The sequence below is a fragment of the Vigna unguiculata genome, chromosome 6 (genome assembly GCF_004118075.2).
Source record: "Vigna unguiculata cultivar IT97K-499-35 chromosome 6, ASM411807v1, whole genome shotgun sequence".
NCBI lineage: Eukaryota > Viridiplantae > Streptophyta > Magnoliopsida > Fabales > Fabaceae > Vigna > Vigna unguiculata.
Window position 1 is genome coordinate 20,785,722 of NC_040284.1, and position 23,294 is coordinate 20,809,015.

Genomic DNA, 23,294 nt, shown 5'->3' on the forward strand with positions numbered 1-23,294 from the left:
AGGAATATGATAGAAATTTTATTGTGAAAAATAATTGATGAATTAATTCTATCATGTGACTTATTTGAAATATTATGATGGGTAGGTGTGTTTAATAAAATATAAGGACGAACTGATTATTGTGGAAAGTTATACTAAAATAACTTATAAGATAAAATAAAGTCTCGTCCAACTTGATGAACGTTGATTAAGGTTTTATTTCTAACCATGAGGTTCTTTCACCATAAGTCATCAAGAAAGAGAGTGTGAGAGGAGAAAAAAAGACAAAGAGATAGACTGAAAAAATAAGTTTGAAGGATTTAATTTGAAAAAGGAAGTTGAAGAATAAAGATTGAAGAATTCATTTTTATTAGATATCTCATGAATCAAGGTTAATATTCTCTTATGATTTATGTAATGAATGAAACTCATGAATCTTAAGATCCTAAAATAATTTTCTATAATGAATTATTATTACATAATGAATTATTATCGCATGAAAACTACAATTTATTTATATTTATATTCGATAAGAATGAGTAATTTACTTAAATTAAAAATTTATGAAATTTCTTAACTTGTTGAAAGGAAGCTTAAACTACATTTTAGAAGAAGAAAAAAAGAACAAAGAAAGTAATTGTAAGTAATTTTGAAGGGATAAAAAACCTTAAATAAACTCCACTTGTTAAAAAAAAGAAAGAAAGACAGTAATTATGAGAAAATTCAAAGGACTAGCTGCTGCCACGCTCATGGGGACAAGAGTGTCCAATGAGAAGTGGACAACATTTGGAGTGTTCTCCGAACTTTTAGGATCAGTCAAATTGAAACCAACTAAATATGGCAAAGTGTTAATGACAAGTTGCCAATTCCAAAATATTTCCACAACGTGCAATGTGTTGATTTCGTTGCATTAGTTTTCTATGTTGCCCTTAAAAGGTACAATTTTCATTTTTCTAATCTTCACAAGGCAATTAGAGTAGCCTCCCAAGAAAAGTAGAAAGTAGAACTGCTTCTTCAGCAATTCATGTCATTTTTTCTGTTCAAAAGATTACATTTTCATACCAAAATATCTCTATTTAATACTTATTATCTTTCCACAAGATTAGTTAAAGCAATCCATTCAAAATGGACACAAAAAGAATAAATGGTTAAATATGTTTTTGATCCCTCAAATTTCAGTGAATTTTGGAATTAGTCCCTCATCAAAACTTTATACCAATTTAGTCCTTCATCTTTCAAAATGTGTGAATTTAGTCCTTTTAACCAATTTTTGTTAAGTTTATCTAACATTTCAAACACATTTCATGATAGTATTTAAGTTAACATTGAAGCAAAAATGTGTCAAATAGTGTAAATAATTTAAATATTATCATGAAATGCGCTTAAAACGTTAGATAAACTTAACAAAATTTGGTTAAAAGGAATAAATTCATGCATTTTGAAAGATGAATAACTAAATTGGTCAAAAGTTTTGATGAGAGACTAATTCCAAAATTCGCTGAAACTTGAGGGACAAAAACATATTTAACCCAAAAATAAACAAATGCCTTCTAAGAGTGTATGTTAAGTATGTCTTATTGCAAACTAATAATTAATTCTTGCTACTTTTACTTTTGGTCTATATGGATTTCGGATTCATAAGATACGGTAAATTTATTGTATTAATATTATATAACTAAGTATATGGAACTATGCTATAAAAAAAACTCTTAATTTGTTTTAATAATATGTCTTGATTTATGTGATTTAGATAGCAAGTAAAACAAAAAGCAAAATAATTGAACGTATCATTTCAAGTATCTTACTTAAAATTTATTCAAATCAACATAACATGCTCACATCAATGCATTTTCTTATTATATATTATGTAAATTATTTGAACTGAAATACTTAAGTAAGATAAAGTAAAGTTTGTTGATTTTATTTTACTGAATTTATATGACTTATTTGTTGAAGTTAGGGATGATAATGGATCGGTGTGGATATGGATAATGTCTACCTGCAATCCAATTTGTAATAAAAAAATTTACCTGTTATCTATTCCATTACTCGTGCGGATATCCGTTTAAAAAATACTTACGGATACCTGTAAATATTTAAAAAAATATATTTTATAAAATTTTAAAATTAAATTACAAACAAAATGTAAAATAAAATATTAATTAAATTAAATATAAATTTAATTTAAATTTAAATTTTAATTTAATTTAATCTAATAAAATATAAACTAAAATTTAATTTTAATTAAATTTAACTAATAAAATATAAATTTAATTTTAATTTTAATAATGGATACAGATAATATGATATTCGTACCCAATTCATTTATAACTCGCTATCCGAAAGTACAATTATCTATAATAATTGTTATCTACATATGTGCTCAGCTACAATTATTTTTGTAATCTCTAATCAAAATAATATACTAAATCACTTTATGGTACTTAATACTTTAATGAATGGTATTCTATTTGTTACATTAAAATTGTTTTCAAAACTTCACTCAACTTGTTAGTATTTATTATTTAAGTGACCAAATAACACTTGAGCAATTAGATTTTTATAAAAACATTGTGGACCTCTATGTGGTAGCGAAGAATATGCACTACTAGAATTTTCTCTATTTCATGAAAAATTTCTTGCAGATTTTTTACAAAAATTTGCAGGAAAAGTGTTTCCTGCCAATTTTCTTATAAATTTTGATCGGTAGGTAATACCTTCGTGGGTAATTAGTTATTGGGGAATTTCAAAATTCGCAGGAAATTTCTTGCAAATTTTTTTGTGAAAAATATTCACAATAATTTTTCCTGCAAAAAAATCAATCTAAAAAATCGCAAGTACTTTTTCTTGCAAATTTACATTTCGCAAGTAATTTTTTTGCGTATTTTAAATTCGCAGGTAATTTATTACTAAAAAAATTGCAGGTAATTTTTTTGCGAAAATGAATTTGTATGAATATTTTTCTACCAATAATTTTGTAAGAAAATTCGCAAGAAATTTTTTATAAATTTTAAAAAATATATAATTTTTGTTTTCATATTATTTTAATTGACAAAATAATTTGTAAAAAAATTATTTATTTTATTATTATCAATACCATATATTAATTAAATAAAAAAACAAAATACTTTCTACGTCTATTTAGCTTTTTGACCAAATAAATGATCCTGAATAACATAATTCATGAAAAGTTAATAAATTTTTACATAAGCTATTTCAAATCTTTAAAATATTCTTCAAAATATATCAAACAAATTACAATAATTTTAAAAATGACATTATAACTTTATTCCTGCAAAATTACCTACGAGCATCATGAATATATAAAAGATTAAGCTCAAATGATCAACAATGTAGACAAAATAATGCAGAAAACAATTTTATTAATTTGAGCTTTAGAAATTAAAAACATAAGATAAAAGTAAGGCTCTCAAAAGGTCATAATATCTTTGTTTAAAGGAACTTTTCCAAGAAGCAACATATAATACTTTAATCTTTTCCAAGAAGCAACAAATTGGTCCTTGCCATCTGCATCAGACTGTGCAAATCTTGGAGAGAAGAATCCATGCCTATCATTCTGACAAATTAGTTTCATTCACAACAATAGTTAGACAAGAGTATAATTAAATTAAATCAAAAGCTAAATTGTAAGGTTCTCTAAATGGTCTACAAAGCCCAAGCATGTCTAAAGAAAAAAAAAATAGCTAAATGCACCTTCTAGATACAAAAAATAATAATCAAAAGAACAGTTTCCTTCTCTCAATCATTGTGTCTAATACACGCCCAGAAACACAAAAAATAGTCAAAAGAACAAATCATACATGTAATAATCAAAATCAAATAAATCAAGACTAGTAATCAAGACCAGTAATCAAGGAAAGCATTTCATACAGGAAACATAGTTTTTTAAGGTTGCCTAATTCTTCTGGAATGAGACCAGTAATTTTGTTCGAGTAAAGATCCAAGCTCACCAAGTTTGTCAAACTCCCAAGCTCAATTGGGATTTTCCCAGTTATATTATTACTATAAAGTTCCCTGTCAAAAGAAAGATATTCAGATTTGGGCAGAGAAAGATCCGGTGAATAACTGTAGATAATACAACAACATTTGATTGATGTATAACTTTCTAACTAATAGCACAACTACAAAGAATAAAGATATCCAAGAAAGAGATCTTTAATCAAGATGAATACCATAATCTAAATCAGTGCACACCAACCTTCTTAGCTCTATCTTTAATCTTATATATCTTTACTCCATGCAACAGAAGCTAAATTAGGTTTAGTACATTCCATAACATACTTAAGGTTGTCGACTACTCTAGTATAAGGAATATGATTCACACTTCTTCACTCCCATCCTTTGTAGGAAAGGTCTGAAGCTAATAATGTGCAAGAAAAAGTGTAGAAATATTTACTCTCAAGAAAATTTTCAGCATATTGCTTTTTTGATAAGAATACTCTTCATGCTTGACTGACTCTGTGAGTCTTCAAACCAAGAATTTTCAAAGTTGAAATGAATATCCAAGTAAATTGAAACTACCATTTGAGTAACCTGCAATAATATCAATACTCCAAATTTGCCTCCAATATTTCAATAACCTGCAATAGTCATAAACAAATTCAAATGTCATAAAATTTAATAATTTGCATAATAATAATAATAATAATAATTAAATGAACACATCCATCAAATGACTTTTAAAACTTTCTTGTACTACCAATTGCATCAAATTTGTACCTATAATCAAAACCTTGTATTCTCTGCAAATTCAAATAAAATATAATAAGTAATACAATAAATAACAAAATTAACTTAATATACTAAGTACAAAATAAAATAATAATTATCACCATCTTCTGTATGGTCACTATCGTTGTCATCCTCATCCTCATTGGTATGTGGAGATGATAAAGATTGATGAGAAGAGGATGCCACATATCCTAAATGTTGCATTAAAGCTATTACTTGATTTTTTGTCTCAGTCAACTCTTTTCTCATTTCTATTTTATCTTTTCTTTGTTTTTGCAACTCTCTTTTCATTTCTACCTTTTCTTCTTCTTGTCTTTGTAATGATTCATTTAATGCTTGAATCTGACTTCTTAAAGTATCAACTTCCTCAAAATGTAACTGTTGACTTGAGGTTGAAATAAACATTCTACCCACAGATCCAAGACCAAATACCCTTCCCTTTTTCTTACCAACTGAGTCAATCCATATATCCCAATCAGATGGATTTTCGTGAATGGATTGTTCACCATCACTAGCATTCTCCATATTGCCTTGAGATGTTAACTCACGTTTTCTTTGTTCAAATTTGTCCTGCAAATGAAAAGTACTTAATGAAAACAAAGACATTAATAACTCAATAAAAACAAAGTAAACAATTGAAAACTTACAAAGGCCAATTTTGCATGAAGACCAACCCAACTTTGGTCCTTTTTTCTTCGATGCGTACGAAAATAAAACTCAGTTAATGATGGATTTGCTCCTTTCTCCTCCTTCTATAATTGATAAAGAAATTTCTTTAATATAATTAATTTTGGAATCTAAATTATAAAAATGATAATAAAATAATATTACCATTCTCTTCCAATGCAAACGATGAGGAATTGATCCACCAGTGTGAAGAGATGCACCATTCTCATTTTTACATTCCTTGCATGGACATCGTATTTTTCCTTCACTCAAATTTGGTTGTCGACAAGCAAAAGCCATAAACTCTTCAAGGCCACTTAAAAACTCATTTGTGTATGCCTCTCGACCAGGAAGAAGCCTATTATACATCCATTCTCGATGTGTAGACATTTCCCTGCTTAGCTTGACAAAAGCCTATATAACATGATTCGACAAACTATGTGATGAGTGATTTTTTAGTAGTGTATAAAGCCCAAACATGTCTAAAGCAAAAATATGAAAACTTATTCTCGATAGTTGTTAACAATCTAAGCAAAACTTATTGCCAAAGTTGAAAACAAAACTGTTTCTTTCAATTCTCATAATGAAATTTAAAACTTGCGAGTGAGCTTAGTAGGTGTATAATATATATTTTAAAATCTACAACGTACATAATTAGTTTCATTCACAACAATAGTTAGACAAGAGTATAATTAAATTAAATCAAAAGCTAAATTGTAAGGTTCTCTAAATGGTCTACAGAGCCCAAGCATGACTAAAGAAAAAAAACAGCTAAATACACCTTCTAGATACGAAACAATAAATGTACAAGTAAAAGTCAGATGCGTATCCAAAGTAGTTATGTACAAATATTCTAAAATCAGCTCCAAGTACTATTTCAAGTCTATTTTTCTAAAGAAGAGGATCACAAGCTTAAGTCTAGTCTAGCTTCCAAGTCTAGTTTTCTAAAGTAGGCATTGCCGCAGGAACCACTAAAAGTTTAAGTAGAGAAACTAATTATAGAACCACAATAACAACTGACATTGCCTAGCAGAAAAGCAAAATCAAATTCCACTCGAAGCATTTTTGATTTTGTATGGATTCAATGGTTAAATGCTAGATGAATAAAATCCATTAACATTATTAATCACCACCCTATCTAAGCCTCAACCCTTAACATATAAAAAACAAGGAAACATGTGTTTCAGGTATTCCACCGCCAATAATAATTGACCGAACCATTTGCATAGTTTATGAGAAATTTTGACAACTTTCAATGTAAACCATAGTTACTATAAACTAGACATGCAATTCAGAGAAACACATACCCTCTGTCTAGTGCTCAAGTTGGAAAACAAAAGTTTGGATTAGTGGAGACAAAACCAGGGGACTGTTGCATGTAAGCAATTTTAGCCAATTCTTCATTAAGAAAATTTAAGAGGAAGACTAGAAGCAGCAAGTAGAGAAAAACCAGTATCAATGATGTGACAGTGTTTTCTCTCAACAAATGAGTGTGAGAGCATATTAGGCAATGCAAAATACCATTATTAGTAAGAAATGGAGATGAATGAAGAAGATAAAACCAAATAAACTTAAAAATAACATCAACAAAAGCAATGTAATAACATGCTCCACTAGTAGAATGAACAGGGGAAGGCCTCCATACATCAACAAACAAAAGCTATAAAGGGTGAGTATACACAATAGTAGAATAAAAAAAGGTAGCTGGTGAATTTTAATAAAGAAAAACTCGTATAACTAAAGAAAAACGCTTTGTTGTTATTTGCATCAACAAACTGCTTAATTAGCATCACTACTTAAATCATTAGAACCATTATTTTAATTTATGTAATAGTGAATTGGAACATTCAAGTGTCTACGGTGCAGTAGAGTGAGACATGGTAGGACATGGTAGACTTACAATAATATTCGAAGACAACAACCAGCCTATAAGAATCCCAAGAGGTTTCCAGCCGAGTAGTAACTACCAATGTTTATATATATGCTACCATTGCTTGAGCCCAAATCCTACTATAAACCCTGAAAATCAACATATACAAGCAAAAGTCACAATGTCAAATTGAAATTTTATTAAGTTCTTATTCTATAAGTTTTAAATTATATTAAATTGATAATATGTAGATTAGTCAACTAAAACAAAAATTAAATTAAAAATAAAAGAATGGAAACCGTGCACAAGGATAATTTCTAGGTCCAAAGCCAAATAAACATTACATGAATAATTTCTAGGGTTTGTGTGTAACACACTATGATCTGAAAGCAATTTTCTGCAAAAGAAGAAATAGAGGTGATGAGATTGCGAGAATGAAATAATATGCGATTGAACAATTGAGAATCTTACTATTAATGAGAGTAAGAGAGTCCACGAGAGTACGAAAGCAACGTGATTTTGCGAGAACAACGTCTAGAGCAAAAAGCACGAAAGCACAAGAACGGATCACGAGAATAGAGAACGAAAGAGGAACACAAAAGTGGAGCGCGAGAGAGAAATCGAAAGTGGAGTGCGAGAGAGTGGTGTACAAAAGCAAAAGAAAGATGTTGAGAGGAGTTTCCTGTGTAAATGTTAAGTTCCTGTTATACTCTGAGTATTTACACAAAAGCAAAAGCAGAATTTACGCCACGTTTCCTCTTAGTATAAAAGAATTGGACAAAAGTTTCCTACGACAACATTTTAAATGATAAGTTTGCTGCTGATTTAAATTTTGTATGAAAAAATTTATAAAATAAATTTTTAATAAGTTTTGTATTAGGTTCCTACGAAAAAAAATTAAATAAATATTCGCAAGAAGTTTGTATTTTTTTATAACAGTTTCCTGCCAAATTTTAAAGTATATATAACTTCATGCCAAAACAATTGGTAAAAATATTGACAAATTTTTTTTACAAATTATGATTCACAAATAAATTTACAAATAATCAATAAAATTGTGGTAAATTTAGCAAGAATTTTATGCTTAAAAAAATTGGTAAAAAAGTTGACAAAAATTTATTACAAATAAATTTGCAAGTAATTTTTTTTTAAATCTTAAAAAAAGTGGCAGGAAGTATTTTAAAAAAAAAAATCCTAAAAAAAGTGGCAGGAAATACAAAGTTTTCTAACAATAATGTTGCTGCAAAATTTTTTTGGTAAGAAAAATTATATCATAAGCATACACATAAGTAAATTGGCAAGTAATTACTTGTGGATAATTTTTATAAGAAAATTTGTATCTATTTTATGTGAAAAAAGTTTGTGTCACAAAATCTGCAAATATTTTTCTGCAAATTATATTTTGTATGAAAAGTTAAATGAATTTCCTGCCAAAAAATTTTCTAAACAAAATATACATCAATTTCTTACCAAAAAAAATTTATAAAAGAATATGCAGGTATAGAGCATTTTTCTAGTAGTGATGTATCTTGAGGGGTTTGACCCTCCCAAATTTTTTAATTTAAATATACATTAATATATAAATAAAAATAATTTATTTAATTTTAGAGTATTTTATATATTTTGTATTCCAAAATTTTTGCGTATCAATTTTGGTCTTTACAAAACATTCATCGAAGATCAACTATTCATTACTAGAATTTTTGGTATTTTGTGGAGTATTTCTTACAAATTTCTTAAAGAAAATTGAAGGAAAGATATTTCCTATCATTTTTTCTGCAAGATTTGATTGGTAAGTAATTAATTATCGTAGAATTTAAAAATTTATAGAAGATATTTTGCAAAATTTTTCTGTAAAACAATCACAGCAAATTTTCTTCGCACTCACATTATTTTTTCCTGTGAAAAAAATGCAGCAATTTTTCATGCAAAAAAAAATTGAAAAAGAAATAAGTATTTATTTTTTTTAAATTTTATATTTCGGAAGTAATTTTCTTACTTGTTTTAAATTTGCAGGTAATTTCTGAAAAAAATTTACTTGTTTTAAATTTGTAGGAAATTTCTGAAAAAAAAAAGTTTCGCAGCTAACTTTTCTTGCGAAATTTAAAATTGTAAGTGAATTTTTTCTAATAATATTTTTGTAGGAAATTCCGTAATATATATATATATATATATATATTAAAAAATATATAATTTTTTTTGTATATTATTTTTAATGACAAAATAAGTTATAGATAATTTTTTTATTTTATTTATTATTAATACCTAAAAATAAATTATCAAATTAGTACTTGACATAAACAAATTTAAAATAAATATTTTTTGTATAAAGACATGATTCATCTTTGTATATTAACTAATTAAAAGAAAAAAAATAGTTTGTATGTATATTTGGCTTTTATACACAATAAATGGTAATGAATAACATCATTCATCTTAATAAATTTTTACCTAAACAATTTCAAATCTTAAAAATATTCTTCAAAATAGATCAAACAAATCAAAGTTATTTTCAAACTAACATTTATCCCTATAAAATTATCCCGAACATCCAAGAACATATAAAAGATTAAGCTCAATTATTTAACGGTCTAGTGTTAATAAAAGATAGTGAAACAAAATAATGTAAAAAATACCTCTACTAATTTGAGCTTGGGAAATTAAAACCATAAAATTTTATGGTTTTAAGCTACAATGCAATTTTTTTTTTGAAGATCAACCACTACCCTCTTGCTCAAAATATACATTATAACTTGAGTAAGAGATATCATCACTTAAGTGTTAGTTTGATGCCTTAAACAATAATACTACTTTGTATTAAAATTTATTGTTCTCGCTTCACCAACAACTCAACACACACAAAAAATTACAAAACACAACTATTTGTGCATATCTCTAAATAAATTCTCATCTCATATTTAATCATTTTATCTACTCCAACAAATTTAAAATGCAACATTAAACTCATTTGACACAAATTTATAACAAATTTATATATTGATTATTCCATCTTTAAATTGTGTTCAAAACCAATAAAGAAATACAATCACAATCACTTTAATTCAACACTTCAAAGCAAAAATTCAACATTCTTCTATAACTCAAACTCATTCATTTATACTCCAAAATATTTTATCTTACTTTACATTTGTGTATGTCCCAAACAATAAACAAAAAATACTTAAAAATACACCAAGACATCTAAGACATATATAAAAGGGTTAAATATTTTTTGGTCCTCAAGTTTTAGTGAATTTTGGAATTAGTTCATCTTCAAAACTTTTGACAAATTTAGTCCTCCATCTCTAAAAAAGCGTGAATTGAGTCCTTTTGACCAGATTTTGTTAAGTTTATTTGACGTTTCAAGCACATCTCATAATAGTATTTGAATTGCTTACACTGTTTGACACATTTTAGTTTCAATGTTAACTCAAATGTTATCATAAAATACATTTAAAATGTCAAATAAATTTAATAAAATTTGGTAAGAAATGACTAAATTCACACATGTCTAAAGATGAATGACTAAATTGATATAAAGTTTCGAAGAGGAACTAATTCTAAAATTCACTAAAATTTGAGGGACCAAAAACATATTTAACTCTACATAAAAAAAACATTACCACATAAACCAAAACACAAATTAAAAAAACAAACTAGTTGAGGGAACGGTATATAAACTAATAAAGTCGATAAATTTGTGAGATATTCACAATGGAATAAAAAAATTAAGAGTAAAATTCAAAAATAAAATAAACGTCCTCAAACTTAAATTTGGATTGGTTGGATAAAACATGTAATTGAATTCATTTGAAAAATAATTGAGAAATGATTTAAAAGTTACAGAAAGTTAGAAATAAAGAAAAAAAAATAAAGGAAATTAAAAAGCAAGAGGGTTGATACAAATAAAAAGAACATGATTAGAATAAAACTATATAAAAGATGAAAAATTAATTAAGGTTTTTTCTACGAAAATTGGTTATTAATAAAATTAATTACTAATTTCGATAAAAAAAATTATATTAAGTTGTTGGACCTACAACGGATTAAATAATTATCAACATAAACTCAATCAAAAGGGGTTTAATACTAATATGCATATTTATAATAATTGTAGTTTATATCTTAGAATTCGTATCTATCATAAATTTTAATATATTTTGTTCTCTAAATTTTAAAACTGAATAAATATAATCATTTTAATTTAATATCATTAACTATTTTTTATATGTTAAATAATATTTTTAAATTATATTTGAGTTAGAATATGTCAATTCTATAATACTATTTAACTCTATCAAAAAATTCTCATACAAGTGAGTTAAAAATATATATTTTCAAAGTTTAAGAATTAAAATATATCAAAGTTTGATATATAGATAAATTTTAATTTTATATCAAGTTCAAACATCAAAACATATTTAACCTTAAATTTAATGTTTAATTTTCATAAAAATATTTATTAAAACAATTTAAAGACTTAAATTATGGAAATAATAAAAAATATTTTTTATTTTAAAAGTGTCTCCTTTATTATTGAAATATAAATCTTACAAAGTATACCCAACAACAGAAGCTATAAAAAAGAAACTAGACTTGCTGTCATTGGTACTTAAAAAATGTTTATTATTTATTATATAAGCTATGATTTTGTTTTATTTTTTTATCCAACCTTAAAGTATGACATTATTATTTTATATTTTTTTATATAAGATTTTTTTTAATCTCTTATAAACAAAATATCGATGGTGATAGAAAGTAAATTTATTGTTGTTATTTAGATTATATAATTCATATATTTTATTTTAACTATTATATTATTTACAATATTCATTTTATCATTTGATAATTATAGTTTGATATATTAATATATGGTAAATTTGTCTTATTTTTTTATTCCTAAATATTTTTCACAGTAAAGGGTGTATCTTAACTAATTTTGTATTATTTTGAAATTTCTATTTTTGGTTTAAAGCACGTTTACTTTACCTTGTTTTAAATATGAACATAAATCTTGTAATATTTAACGGATTATGATTAATACTAGTAATAATTGTGATTAAACTTTTTTGTTATTTTGTAGTGGTCAGTTTTTTGTTGGAAAAGTTGAACTCACAAAAACTTCTCTCATCCTTTTTTTCAAATCCACAAAAGTAATTTTATTTTTCCAAATTATTAGCAGAAAATCAAACTCTCAACCTCTCTTCTTTTTTCTAATTATTAAGTCACTTTACCACTCCTAGATGTTTAAGTATAATTTGGTTTTATTTTTATGCAATGTGGGATCTTATATTAACGCAATGAATGCATTGATCAGTGAAAATTAGGTAGGCAGCAAACATTGCATCATAGATGGACGGCACCTGCATAAATATTCCAAGTATGAACGTTAATGTAACATGGAAAGTTCCATGAATTTCACATAGAATTTTGTTGTGAAAATGGAGAATAAGATTGTGGGAAAACACTGTTATGTGAATGTGACTGTCACACATGAAATGAAACTGTCAATGTCTGGAAACACAAGACTCGTTTCTATGGAGAACCTGATTCTCTTGCCTTTCAACTCTTCCCCTCCATGGTGGATTCCAATTAGCTGCTTCTACATAGTCACCTGTCAAGAATAAATGCACCTTTTTTTCTCTCCATAAGCTTCTCTCAATCACTCCCTAAATTCAACTTTTTCTTCCCATAAACTTGTCTTTAGCACTCCCTAAATACACCCTTTTGCTTGCTTTAATACAATCCAACTTCTCTATTTGTCTCTCTTCTCACAAGCACAAGAAGATGGTACTGCATGGTTAAAGCAGTTTTTGTTATTCATGAATCAACTCATTTTGTGTTCTTCAACCTCTTTTTTTGCTTCACTTTTCTAACACCTTAGAATTGAATGATGTTTTTGAGTGCAGAGTTTTGAGGAGAAACCTGTATCAGTTGGACCATGGGGAGGCAGTGGAGGATACCGTTGGGATGATGGTGTTTATTCAACAGTTAGGCAATTGGTGATAAGTCATGGAGAAGGAATTGACTCCATCCAGATTGAATATGACAAAAATGGGAAATCTATCTGGTCACTCAAGTATGGAGGAAGTGGAGGCCATAAAATTGACAAGGTAAATCTTCTGTGACTTAAGTTGTTCATGTTGAAACTAGAAGTATGCTACTTGTATCCTAGAAACTAAGGTTTTAAATCGATGTTACAATTGCAATATCATTGCAATCTTGATTATGGTATGCTATGAACAAATACTACTGATGTGACTGTAATTGAAGTCAGAGAGTCCGAAAACTTGACATAGAATTGGTATAACATGGACATGGACTTATCAAATTAACTTAAGACACAAATCTTAAATAAAAAGAAAGTTTTTCATGTTTTCCAAACAAATAGAAGTTATTGTAAACTAAATACTATGTTACAGTTTTTCTGATTAATTGAATTTTGCTCCATGTATTAGTATAAGTGTTTTATAAGATTATTCGAAGTGTATATATAAGTCTAACATTTACAAAACATGGTGTTTACAATCATGAAGTAGTGATTAAATACTGTGATTGTGTTCCAGATCAAGCTTGATTACCCAGATGAGTTCCTAACATCAATTGATGGATACTTCGGTAGCTTAAGTCAATGGGGACCAATCTTCATTCGGTCACTGAGTTTTGAGAGTAACAAGAAAAGCTATGGACCGTTTGGAGTTGAACAAGGGACATATTTTTCGTTGCCAATGACAGGTGGCAAGATTGTAGGGTTCCATGGCAGGTATGGTTGGCACGTTGATGCCATTGGAGTCAATCTCAAGTCCTCTCAGCAACCAAGCCCTTCCAAAGCTTTGTCTTATTCACAGAGCTACATGACTAACACTCCTGAGAATGGTAACTATAGTGTAATGCAAGGAAGTGTTGGCCAAGGCTTTGATATAGTTCTTGCTGTAAAACAGAAAGATGATTTTGGAAAAACTCCAACCGTGAAGTTTTCTAGCTTCAGAGAACCAGACAACATTGAACCAAAAGAAAAGGTAATACAGATAAAGAGTCTTCATGAGTATTCTCTCTTTGAAATGTTGCTTAATTTTCTTCTCAACTCAGCCATGCATAATGAAATGCATTCCATCAAGTGTTGCTTCATTCCTATTTTAAACAATGCAAACACTGAAACTAGTACCATTCCACTATAGTTTTTACACCTTCAATTGATTCAAATATACCCATCATTTGCATTACATCAAATGAAACTAAGAATCTATATTCACTTCAGGTAGTCTTTGTCGAGAGGGCACCATCAATGGTTGAAGGAGTAGTGACATACGGGCCATGGGGTGGTACTGGTGGATATGCATTTGATGATGGACCCTACACAGGAGTTAGACAAATTGACGTGTCCAGAAATGTTGGAATTGTATGGATTAGAGTTTTGTATGATCTTGATGGGGATGCTGTATGGGGATACAAACATGGAGGGACTGGAGGATTCAAACATGAAAAGGTAAACTAAGAGTTAGAAAACCTTTGTAGTCTATTTTTACCTAAGGAACTTAGGCAGTGGAATTCATATTCTTACTTTTATACCATTTGTTGTGCATCATCATGTTGCAGATAGTCTTTGATTTTCCATATGAAGTCCTAACACATGTAACTGGCTACTATGGATCTCTGATGTACATGGGGCCTGCTGTTATAAGGTCACTGACTTTTCACACCACCAAAAAGTCCTATGGTCCACTTGGAGATGAACACGGAACTTATTTCACAACAAAACTTAGAGAGGGGAAGGTTGTTGGTTTTCATGGTAGAAGTGGCTTATTTCTAGATTCTCTTGGTGTGCATGCAATAGAAGGAAAAGTAATAGTGCCAGTGGCAGCACCTCCTTCCATGGAAATCATCTCAAGAGAACCAACTGTTACTGAAATAGACAACCCTCAACTGGCAATTGTTGCCAAATCAGCACCAATTGAACAGGTATTCGTTGAACACCATTTCTATTTAAGGTTTAACTATTCATTTGATTCCTATACTTGTCCCCATGTTAAGATTTAGCAGTAAAAATAGTCTCTATGTTAATGGCATGGACCAAACTTAACTTTTATACACAGGACTAATGCTACTAATTTTTGTACAGTTACTAAACTTTAAAATGAAAACAGCTATGGTAGTGACCAAGTGAATATTTTAGCCTGTATATTGAAGGGGAGAAGATATTCTATTCACTTTTGTTCTGTATTTGACATCACAGGTTTCTCGTTGTGTGATTAAAGAACCAGCTCCATGTGGACCAGGTCCATGGGGTGGGGATGGAGGTAGACCTTGGGATGATGGAGTCTTTTCTGGGATTAAGCAGATTTATTTGACAAGAGCACCTGAAGGAATTTGCTCAATTCAAATTGAGTATGATAGATATAAGCAATCTGTGTGGTCTGTAAAACATGGTGGTAATGGAGGAAATACCATGCATCGAGTATGATTCTGAATTCATGTTTATTTTCCCACTTCGTTCAAGAGTAAAATTAACTAAACTATGCATTCTTAGTCTAACTCATGATTATTCTGGTTTCAGATCAAACTGGAGTACCCAAATGAGGTTGTGACTTGCATATCTGGCTATTATGGTTCAATCACTGCTAATGAACAACCTACAATCATAAAGTCACTCACATTCCATACTAGTCGAGGACAGTATGGTCCATTTGGTGATGAAGTAGGGAAATATTTCACTTCAACCAAAACAGAGGGTAAGGTCGTTGGTTTGCATGGGAGGAGTAGCATGTATTTGGATGCCATTGGAGTCCATATGCAACATTGGCTAGGAAGTCAGAAAACTTCAAAGTTATCCTTCTTCAAGCTATTTTGATTTGTGAAGAACAATAATGAACATGAAGAGCGATGAACTTAAATAGCATGATTACTTGTATACTATATAAATAATGTTTGGTGAATGTTCTAACCAACTGTAAGATTTGTTATACAATGTGAATGAATATAATGCTAGTTCGTCTCTGTTTGACTCTTTCAAATATTTGGATACAAAATTAAAACGAACTTCTGTTAACCTTTTCCTACATTTATAATACCAAAACTCCCAAAGGTAACTGAACTGATATTAATGTACATTTCATGAACATGAAAATTGATTTCTTGGTTTTGTGTATGTACAAAAGGACTTAGGATGGCTACATTTCTGATTGATGAGAAGCTACAAGAGAGAAAAACTCTTAATCATGATCAAAGTTTCATTGCCTTGTCCTTCAAGCCAGTTCCTACTACTTAATTACATAAAACCTTGAGGAACAACTCTTGATCATGGTCAAAGTGATTACCACAAGATCTTCATAGTCTGCTTATATCACGGCCAAATACAACAGTTGTAATCCAGTTGACAAATACATAGAATCTGTTCCTCCAGCTGACAACACGGGTGATGTATGCAGAACGCCAAATAAAAAAACTAAGAACCCCTGCCAGAGCCAACCCTTTTGCCTCCTGCAAGAGCCATAGTAAGTGAGACACACCAAGTTTCTGAAGCACCAACAACAGTATCAAGGGGATGATAAACATTACCTTGCCCTGTCTAAGGTCAACAAGGGCCTTGTATCTACCAATAGTTGCCATGCTTCCAAGGTGCTTGTAAACAAATGGATCCCCAAATTCTATTTCTTCTGCACTGTTTGCATGGCCTGCACCTGCTTTACCAATTTTGTTTAACAGAGCTGATAAATATTTACCTTGCCTCTCTGCCACCTGTGGTATTCAAAGGGAAATGTATCATATCAGACATTAGCCAACAACATGCTTTTTTTTCAGAGATGAAACTACAAACACTACACCGATGAACAATCATTACAAATGAGAATAAAAAAAACATAGTCCCTAAGAAATGTATCATATCAGACATTAGCCTAAAACAGAAGCAACAAATTGAAAGAATCTAAGGAATGAAGGAGTGTGCAGCAGAAGCCAATGAACCCAAGATCACTTACTTGGGCTAATGCAGGAAGTGTTTGTCTTCCAGTACTTTCAACAAATCCACTGCAGTCACCTATTGAGAACACATCATGTACCGAAGGAACACGAAGCCACTCATCAACACCAATCCTATGAAACAAAATCATTCAGAAGCTTTCTTTATATATTGCATAAAAAACAACATCTATCCTCAAATAAGCTTCTAGTTTGTAACTTTGCCTAGGTTGTCACAGGACTAACCTTCCTCCAGGAGCTTTTGGGAGATCCAAAGATTGAATTATAGGCAATGGACCAACACCAGTGGACCATACCAACAACCCATATGGCACCTCAGAACCATCACTAAGAACAATCTTATGAGCTTTAACATCTTTCACAATGCCACGAACAAGACGAACTCCTGACTGAGAAAGACTACAATATTGGCAAAACATAATGAAACTAATACAGAAAAGTATAACATGCTAGCTTGTAAACCAGTTTCAGACAGGGCTACAGTGATCAAGAATGACATCTAGTACAATGAAGATTCAAATAAATAACACTTAAAATGAAATGATTTTTCATCAAAATTGTATTTCACCTTCGTCAATTGCTTGGTAGCATATCGCCTAAGCCGGTCATCGAATGAAGACAATATCTCATTTGCCTAACAAAGCATGCATGAAGTGATTAACAACATAAACTACCTTATCAGACGATTTTGGCTTCAACAAGTTCACAAATCACATATCTGATGATGGTTGGCATACCTCAATTAAGGTGACACGAATGTAATCCTTCACATGGACATATCTTTGACGAACATCTCTCGTGATAAAATCACTAAGCTCACCACTGAACTCAACTCCAGTAGGACCACCCCCCACAACCACACAGTGCAAAAGCCTTTGTTTTTCCTCTTCAGAAATCCCTGCTTACAAACAAAGCACAAAAGTAATGCACAACCAAACATTAAAGAGCAAATCATGTATGAAAAATACTTTTACACTGTTATCCGATGATATTTTGTCACACTGTCATGTATCTCAGGTTTATTGATGTTTACACTAATTATCTAAAAATTCATACTACAAATGTCAATAATATAGAGTTTCTGATTAATTGACAATGTAAATTTTTTAAGTGGACAAGGAAAAAAGTAACAATAATAAATAAACTATTACGACTCAATATTAACCTGGAACATCAGAGAGCATCAAGTTCAGGAGGAGCTTTCTACGAATTTCCTGTGCATGGTGAACTTCTCTGAGGAAAAAGGCATGTTCTTTGACTCCTTGAATTCCAAAAGTGGAAGGCTGTGATCCCAATGCAATGACTAACTTATCATATGAGATTGTGAATTTCCAGGGAGCTATTGTCTCTACTCCTTCAGTTACAGTCTCACAGTGAACCTTCAAAATCAAGCACCAAAGTCTCCATAACTAAGCCACACTGCTATGATACCAATCTTTCAAGTCAAACCAATCACAAGCCTTTTTAACATCATGAATCCAACAATACTGATAACAAGAAGAAAAAAAAGACTTATTTTTTTTTGTCAGCAAAGATGAAAAAAATAGTTGACACAAACATACACACCATATGGTTATTTGCATCAATGTGAGTACAATTGGCTAGGAAAAAATAAGAACCAGGCTCTCTGGAAATAGCTGGTTGGATCCTTCCAATGGGTTCAGCAACAGATCTAAATTCAAGAGTTCCAACACAAGTGGAGGCCAACAGGGGGGTGAAGACCATGTGGTTACGAGGTGAGACACAAACTATGTCATACACACTCGTGTCCAAGCCCTTGAGGAGCCTGCACCCGGCCCACCCTGAGCCCAGCACCACCACACGTGGTTTCTCATGGTCCCTTGTTGGTTCCAGACCCGAATACTCAACTACGGGCTTAACAGAAGGCTTTTCCTCAACTTGGTTGGTGCTGAAGTGAGAGAGGAAAGTGAAGGAAAATGGGTATGTGTTTTTGGGTGTTTGAGTTCTTGTTATTGATGATGATGATGATGATGCTTTCATCATGGTGGAAAACTTGGTGGAGAGGTTTCTTAACCAAGCCATAGTTTGTATGTATGTTTGTTTGGTCTGAACCTGAAATGGGTTTCAATGGATTTGTGTGAGAATGTATAGATATATAAGAATGTATAGATATATAAGGTTGGTAGATGTGCATCACAGAATTTAGATTTGGGCAGAAAATGAAAAAGGTCTAAGAAAGTTCCATACATGTGGCCATGTTGGTTTTGTTTTCAGTTGAAAGTTTGGATTTTGTTATAACATAAGGTGCCATTGCCACCTCTTGTTATTGACAAATGTCTTCACTTCATTTCTCATGGAGGATAATAAGGATTATCTGCATGAAAAATTTTATGCATACACAGTAGGACTTTAATTCTACCATTTTTTTTTTTTGAAATAAAAATGTTTTTTTTTTTTTACTTCATGTACTACTTGACAACTCACTAGGATGAAAGATTCAGTGAATATTTTTTTTTTTAGAAAAGTAATCTAACTTTAGTTAATTGTTATGTATTAACAATTTCAATTTTTTAAAAAAAATTATATATATATAGAAATAATTAAAAATTGAGCAAAGTTTATTAAAGTTATATTACTTTTCCTGTAAAAAAGTTACTTAATCCATTTTCCACTTCTAAAAATATTTTGGTCATTAAAAAAATAAATTTTTTTTATTTGTAAAGAAATAAATATTGAAAGATAAAATAATGAATATAAAATGTATGTAAAAATTTGTTAAGTGCCAACATAATACTGTCTTTTTTAAAATGGTGAACAAGATGATGAGAAAGTCAATTATTGTATTACTGTGTATTTCTTTAAGAATAAATAGATTGTTTTTTGGGGTTAAATTTTATAATAAATCAGGTTGTTATTAGATGTGATGGGTAATTCTTACGAGAGATATTCATTCACTTTTAATTCATTATTTCAGTCATTTTTTAATTATTTATTTTAATTTTTTGAAATGGTATAATATAATAATTAAAAATTAATAAAAGAAAAGTAAGTTAAAATAATATTATTTTTCGTATTAGAAACATAATAAATTTAAGTGAAATTCAACAAATTTAATCTAAACTTTTAGATTTAGACATGAATTTCCGGATTTTTTTTTCTTCTAAAGTACTAAACTTTCCTATATGAACAGAATATGAAACACGAACTCTCATGAATTCTAAAAAACTTTATTTTTTTTTCTCCCATTTTTAGAGTAATTTTACTCCTCCTTTATAATATATTTATAATATAAAGGGATATAAATATTGATTGACTGCGTTTATGAAGAAAAAACAAATATTTCATTTACTACATTGAGTAAAAAGGTATAAATTAATTGCACCCAGTTCTTTTGGAGGCTACATGATTTCCCCAATTACAAGCCTTCCATGGATCGTGCCTTGGATTTGCTGTTACTTCACTGTAATCTTCAAGGTTTACTGTCTTCAATGACCTTCCCACCATTCTCCAACCTTCATCATCATCTAATAATCCCAACCACAAACACTTTTTTACTTAAAAACATATGTAAAAACAGATATAAACTCTACTTACTTGCAATGTGTACTTATCTTTATAAAGAAAAACAACATTGAAATTAATTGTAATATTACAATGAGGCTAGCACATAAATTTAATTTAAATATTTTAATTATATAACTTTCATAATATAAAAGAACTTTATACTGTTGTAAATTATCATGTAAGGTGTACTTTTATAACAAATTTTTTACAGCCTATAACAATTATTTTAAATAGGATTAAATATGTTTTTGGTCCTTTAAGTTTGAGTAAATTTAGAATTAGTCTCTTTTCAAAATTAATTTTTGACCAATTTAGTCATTCATCTTTAAAAATACGTTAATTTAGTCCTTTTAACGAAATTTTGTTAAGTTTATCTAACGTTTCAAGTACATTTCATGATAGTATTTGAATTATTTACACCGTTTTACACATTCTCGCTTTAATGTTAACTTAAATATTATCATAAAACACGTTTAAAATGTCAAATAAACTTAAAAAAATTTGATAAAAAAAACTAAATTCACGTATTTTTAAAGATGAGACTAAAGTGATATAAAATTTCGAAGAGGGGTTAATTCCAAAATTCATTGAAACTTGAGGGACCAAAACATATTTAACCCTTTTAACTATCACAGTTAAGATGGTTTTTTGCCAGCAAAAGTATACACAACAGAGAATTAAAAAAAATCAAAAGGAACTAAATTGATCCATACAAATAATATTAGTTTTTTTGGAATAAAATATAACCGTATAAAAAGTGTGATGTCAATTATTCACTAAGAAATTATTAATTATGAGGGTAATCTCGCACTCTCCTTGACAATATATTGATGCTCTTTTATACAATAATAATAATAATAATAATAATAATTATTATTATTATTATTATTATTATTATTATTATTATTTATTTCATCTATTAAACAATATATATATATATATATATATATATATATATATATATATATATATATAACCATATAAAAGAGAGAGTAACTCTTTTAGAGTTGATTGGACTTAATAAGTTGTAAGAAGTTTCAAAGTAGTTCTTATTTCGACATAAAGTTGTTTGTTTTGAGTATAAAAAAACATTTAAACCTTTACTAAAGAAAATGCAAATTAACAGTTATATGGATAGCAAAGTGGTTTTGGAACTTTTATTCCAAATAACTATATTTCATGCAAACAATCTCTATATATTCTAAATATTGTTGTATTGTATGAATTGCTTATCAGGGGAAAAGAAAGACAAAAAAAAAAAAAAAAACTAATTAAAATGGTGGAAGAGAAAGAAAATGGAACAGCCATAATAAGAGAAGTACAACTTATGTTCTTTGCTTAAATCTATATTTTGTCCCAACAACTTTTAGTTCTCCAAAAAATCAGCAACCAAAACAAAATATGATGATGAACAACATATCAAAATCTCCTTCTAATCAACGTATTGTCTCTGACCCTTAAAAATTATAAGGTTGGTTTTTTGATTAAAAAAAATGAAGGGAGATTCATATAAATAAGATGAAATGAAAGGGAAACTCACTTGAGAAGAAAGTAGGGTTTCTGGATGTGGCAGAACACAGAATGAAGAAAGTTGAGAAGAAGAAGAAGAAGAATACAGCAGCAGAGCGAATTCTAAATGCCATTTTCTGTAGCTTTTTTTTAGGTCAACTAAGGATAGACCAGTCCAAGGTTTTATTTATCTATATATAGAATATAATGAAAGTGTTTGGAACACGTGTTTGAAGCGCATTGGATGACTAAGTTGACTCTTATAAATGCAAGCTGTGTTAGTTTCATCGATTACGAAATGTGGAAATATTATAATAGGATTTTTACCTATGGTCAACGGCTATACCAACACACGTAAGGTGCATTCCTCTTTGGAAATTATTTTTTTAAGGTTAACTCAGGTAGTAAAAAGTTGTGTTTAGATTAAAAATATATTTTGAAGATATGTTTGTAAGAAAAATAAAAAAGTGATAAATACAATTAAAATAATCTTCTAGAGGCTTTCATTGAATTATATATATAAGAAAAAAATATGATATAAATCTTGTCAATTTTGACTCTCACGTTAATTAAAAATAAACAAGTTGAAATTTTGTAATAAAAAATTATAAATTCATCAATATAAATGTTGTGAATACCAATTGTTGGGTTCAATTCAAAGATTTTTATAATTAGTTACTTTCTAGTTTTATATTTTTAATCACTGAGTATATTATTCGAATTGAATAAGTACATGGCTCAAATCGTAACACTAGTCATATACAATCTACGTAATATGTAGTGTACCTTTCTTTGTTATTTTTATAATTTAATTAAAATAACTAACTCCTTACATGTCTTCGTAGAAAAAAGGACACTTATCTTCTTCTGAAGTTATTAATAATTTCAAATTAGATATTTATTTTACTTCTGTTTTTAATAAAACATTTATATTTCTTTTAGATTCATTTTTTATGTTTAATAAAATATCATTCATTTTTCTAATATTATTTAAAATGGCATATTACCCAAAATAAAG

At 29.0% G+C, this 23,294-nt stretch overlaps 3 protein-coding genes across 3 annotated transcripts; 1 reads left to right on the forward strand and 2 right to left on the reverse strand.

Annotated features, from left to right (window-relative positions):
- Positions 1 to 4,572: 4,572 nt before the first annotated feature.
- On the reverse strand, positions 4,573 to 5,805 carry LOC114188505. The gene is made up of 4 exons (XM_028077078.1): positions 5,563 to 5,805; positions 5,379 to 5,483; positions 4,833 to 5,301; positions 4,573 to 4,580 (listed from the first exon to the last, which is right to left on the reverse strand). The coding sequence occupies exons 1-4, from the start codon at positions 5,785 to 5,787 to the stop codon at positions 4,573 to 4,575; spliced, it is 807 nt and encodes a 268-aa protein (XP_027932879.1). The 5' UTR covers positions 5,788 to 5,805.
- A 7,065-nt stretch (positions 5,806 to 12,870) lies between these two features.
- Positions 12,871 to 16,313, forward strand: LOC114189131 (jacalin-related lectin 3-like). The gene is made up of 7 exons (XM_028077840.1): positions 12,871 to 13,057; positions 13,177 to 13,380; positions 13,834 to 14,286; positions 14,526 to 14,753; positions 14,864 to 15,226; positions 15,501 to 15,722; positions 15,822 to 16,313. Exons 1-7 carry the CDS (start codon positions 13,055 to 13,057, stop codon positions 16,113 to 16,115), a joined length of 1,767 nt encoding a protein of 588 aa, XP_027933641.1. The 5' UTR covers positions 12,871 to 13,054; the 3' UTR covers positions 16,116 to 16,313.
- A 37-nt stretch (positions 16,314 to 16,350) lies between these two features.
- LOC114189132 (internal alternative NAD(P)H-ubiquinone oxidoreductase A1, mitochondrial-like) lies at positions 16,351 to 19,441 on the reverse strand. The gene is made up of 8 exons (XM_028077841.1): positions 18,809 to 19,441; positions 18,408 to 18,621; positions 17,980 to 18,140; positions 17,811 to 17,876; positions 17,468 to 17,631; positions 17,242 to 17,356; positions 16,823 to 17,002; positions 16,351 to 16,744 (listed from the first exon to the last, which is right to left on the reverse strand). The coding sequence occupies exons 1-8, from the start codon at positions 19,283 to 19,285 to the stop codon at positions 16,592 to 16,594; spliced, it is 1,530 nt and encodes a 509-aa protein (XP_027933642.1). The 5' UTR covers positions 19,286 to 19,441; the 3' UTR covers positions 16,351 to 16,591.
- Positions 19,442 to 23,294: the final 3,853 nt, after the last annotated feature.

Bases quoted from the DNA above. Each gene is read 5' to 3' on its own strand.
- LOC114189132 (XM_028077841.1), bottom strand. From the start codon at position 19,285: ATGGCTTGGTTAAGAAACCTCTCCACCAAGTTTTCCACCATGATGAAA. The intron at 18,141-18,407 runs GTTAATATTGAG...GTTTGTAAGCAG, and splicing joins GATGCTCTCTGATGTTCCAG to GGATTTCTGAAGAGGAAAAA. The intron at 17,632-17,810 runs GTGAAATACAAT...AGTCTTTCTCAG, and splicing joins CTACCAAGCAATTGACGAAG to TCAGGAGTTCGTCTTGTTCG.
- LOC114189131 (XM_028077840.1), top strand. The intron at 14,287-14,525 runs GTAATACAGATA...TATTCACTTCAG, and splicing joins ACATTGAACCAAAAGAAAAG to GTAGTCTTTGTCGAGAGGGC. The intron at 15,723-15,821 runs GTATGATTCTGA...TTCTGGTTTCAG, and splicing joins GAGGAAATACCATGCATCGA to ATCAAACTGGAGTACCCAAA.
- LOC114188505 (XM_028077078.1), bottom strand. From the start codon at position 5,787: ATGTCTACACATCGAGAATGGATGTATAATAGGCTTCTTCCTGGTCGA. The intron at 5,484-5,562 runs GTAATATTATTT...TATCAATTATAG, and splicing joins GTTTGCATTGGAAGAGAATG to AAGGAGGAGAAAGGAGCAAA. The intron at 5,302-5,378 runs GTAAGTTTTCAA...TTTCATTTGCAG, and splicing joins TTCATGCAAAATTGGCCTTT to GACAAATTTGAACAAAGAAA.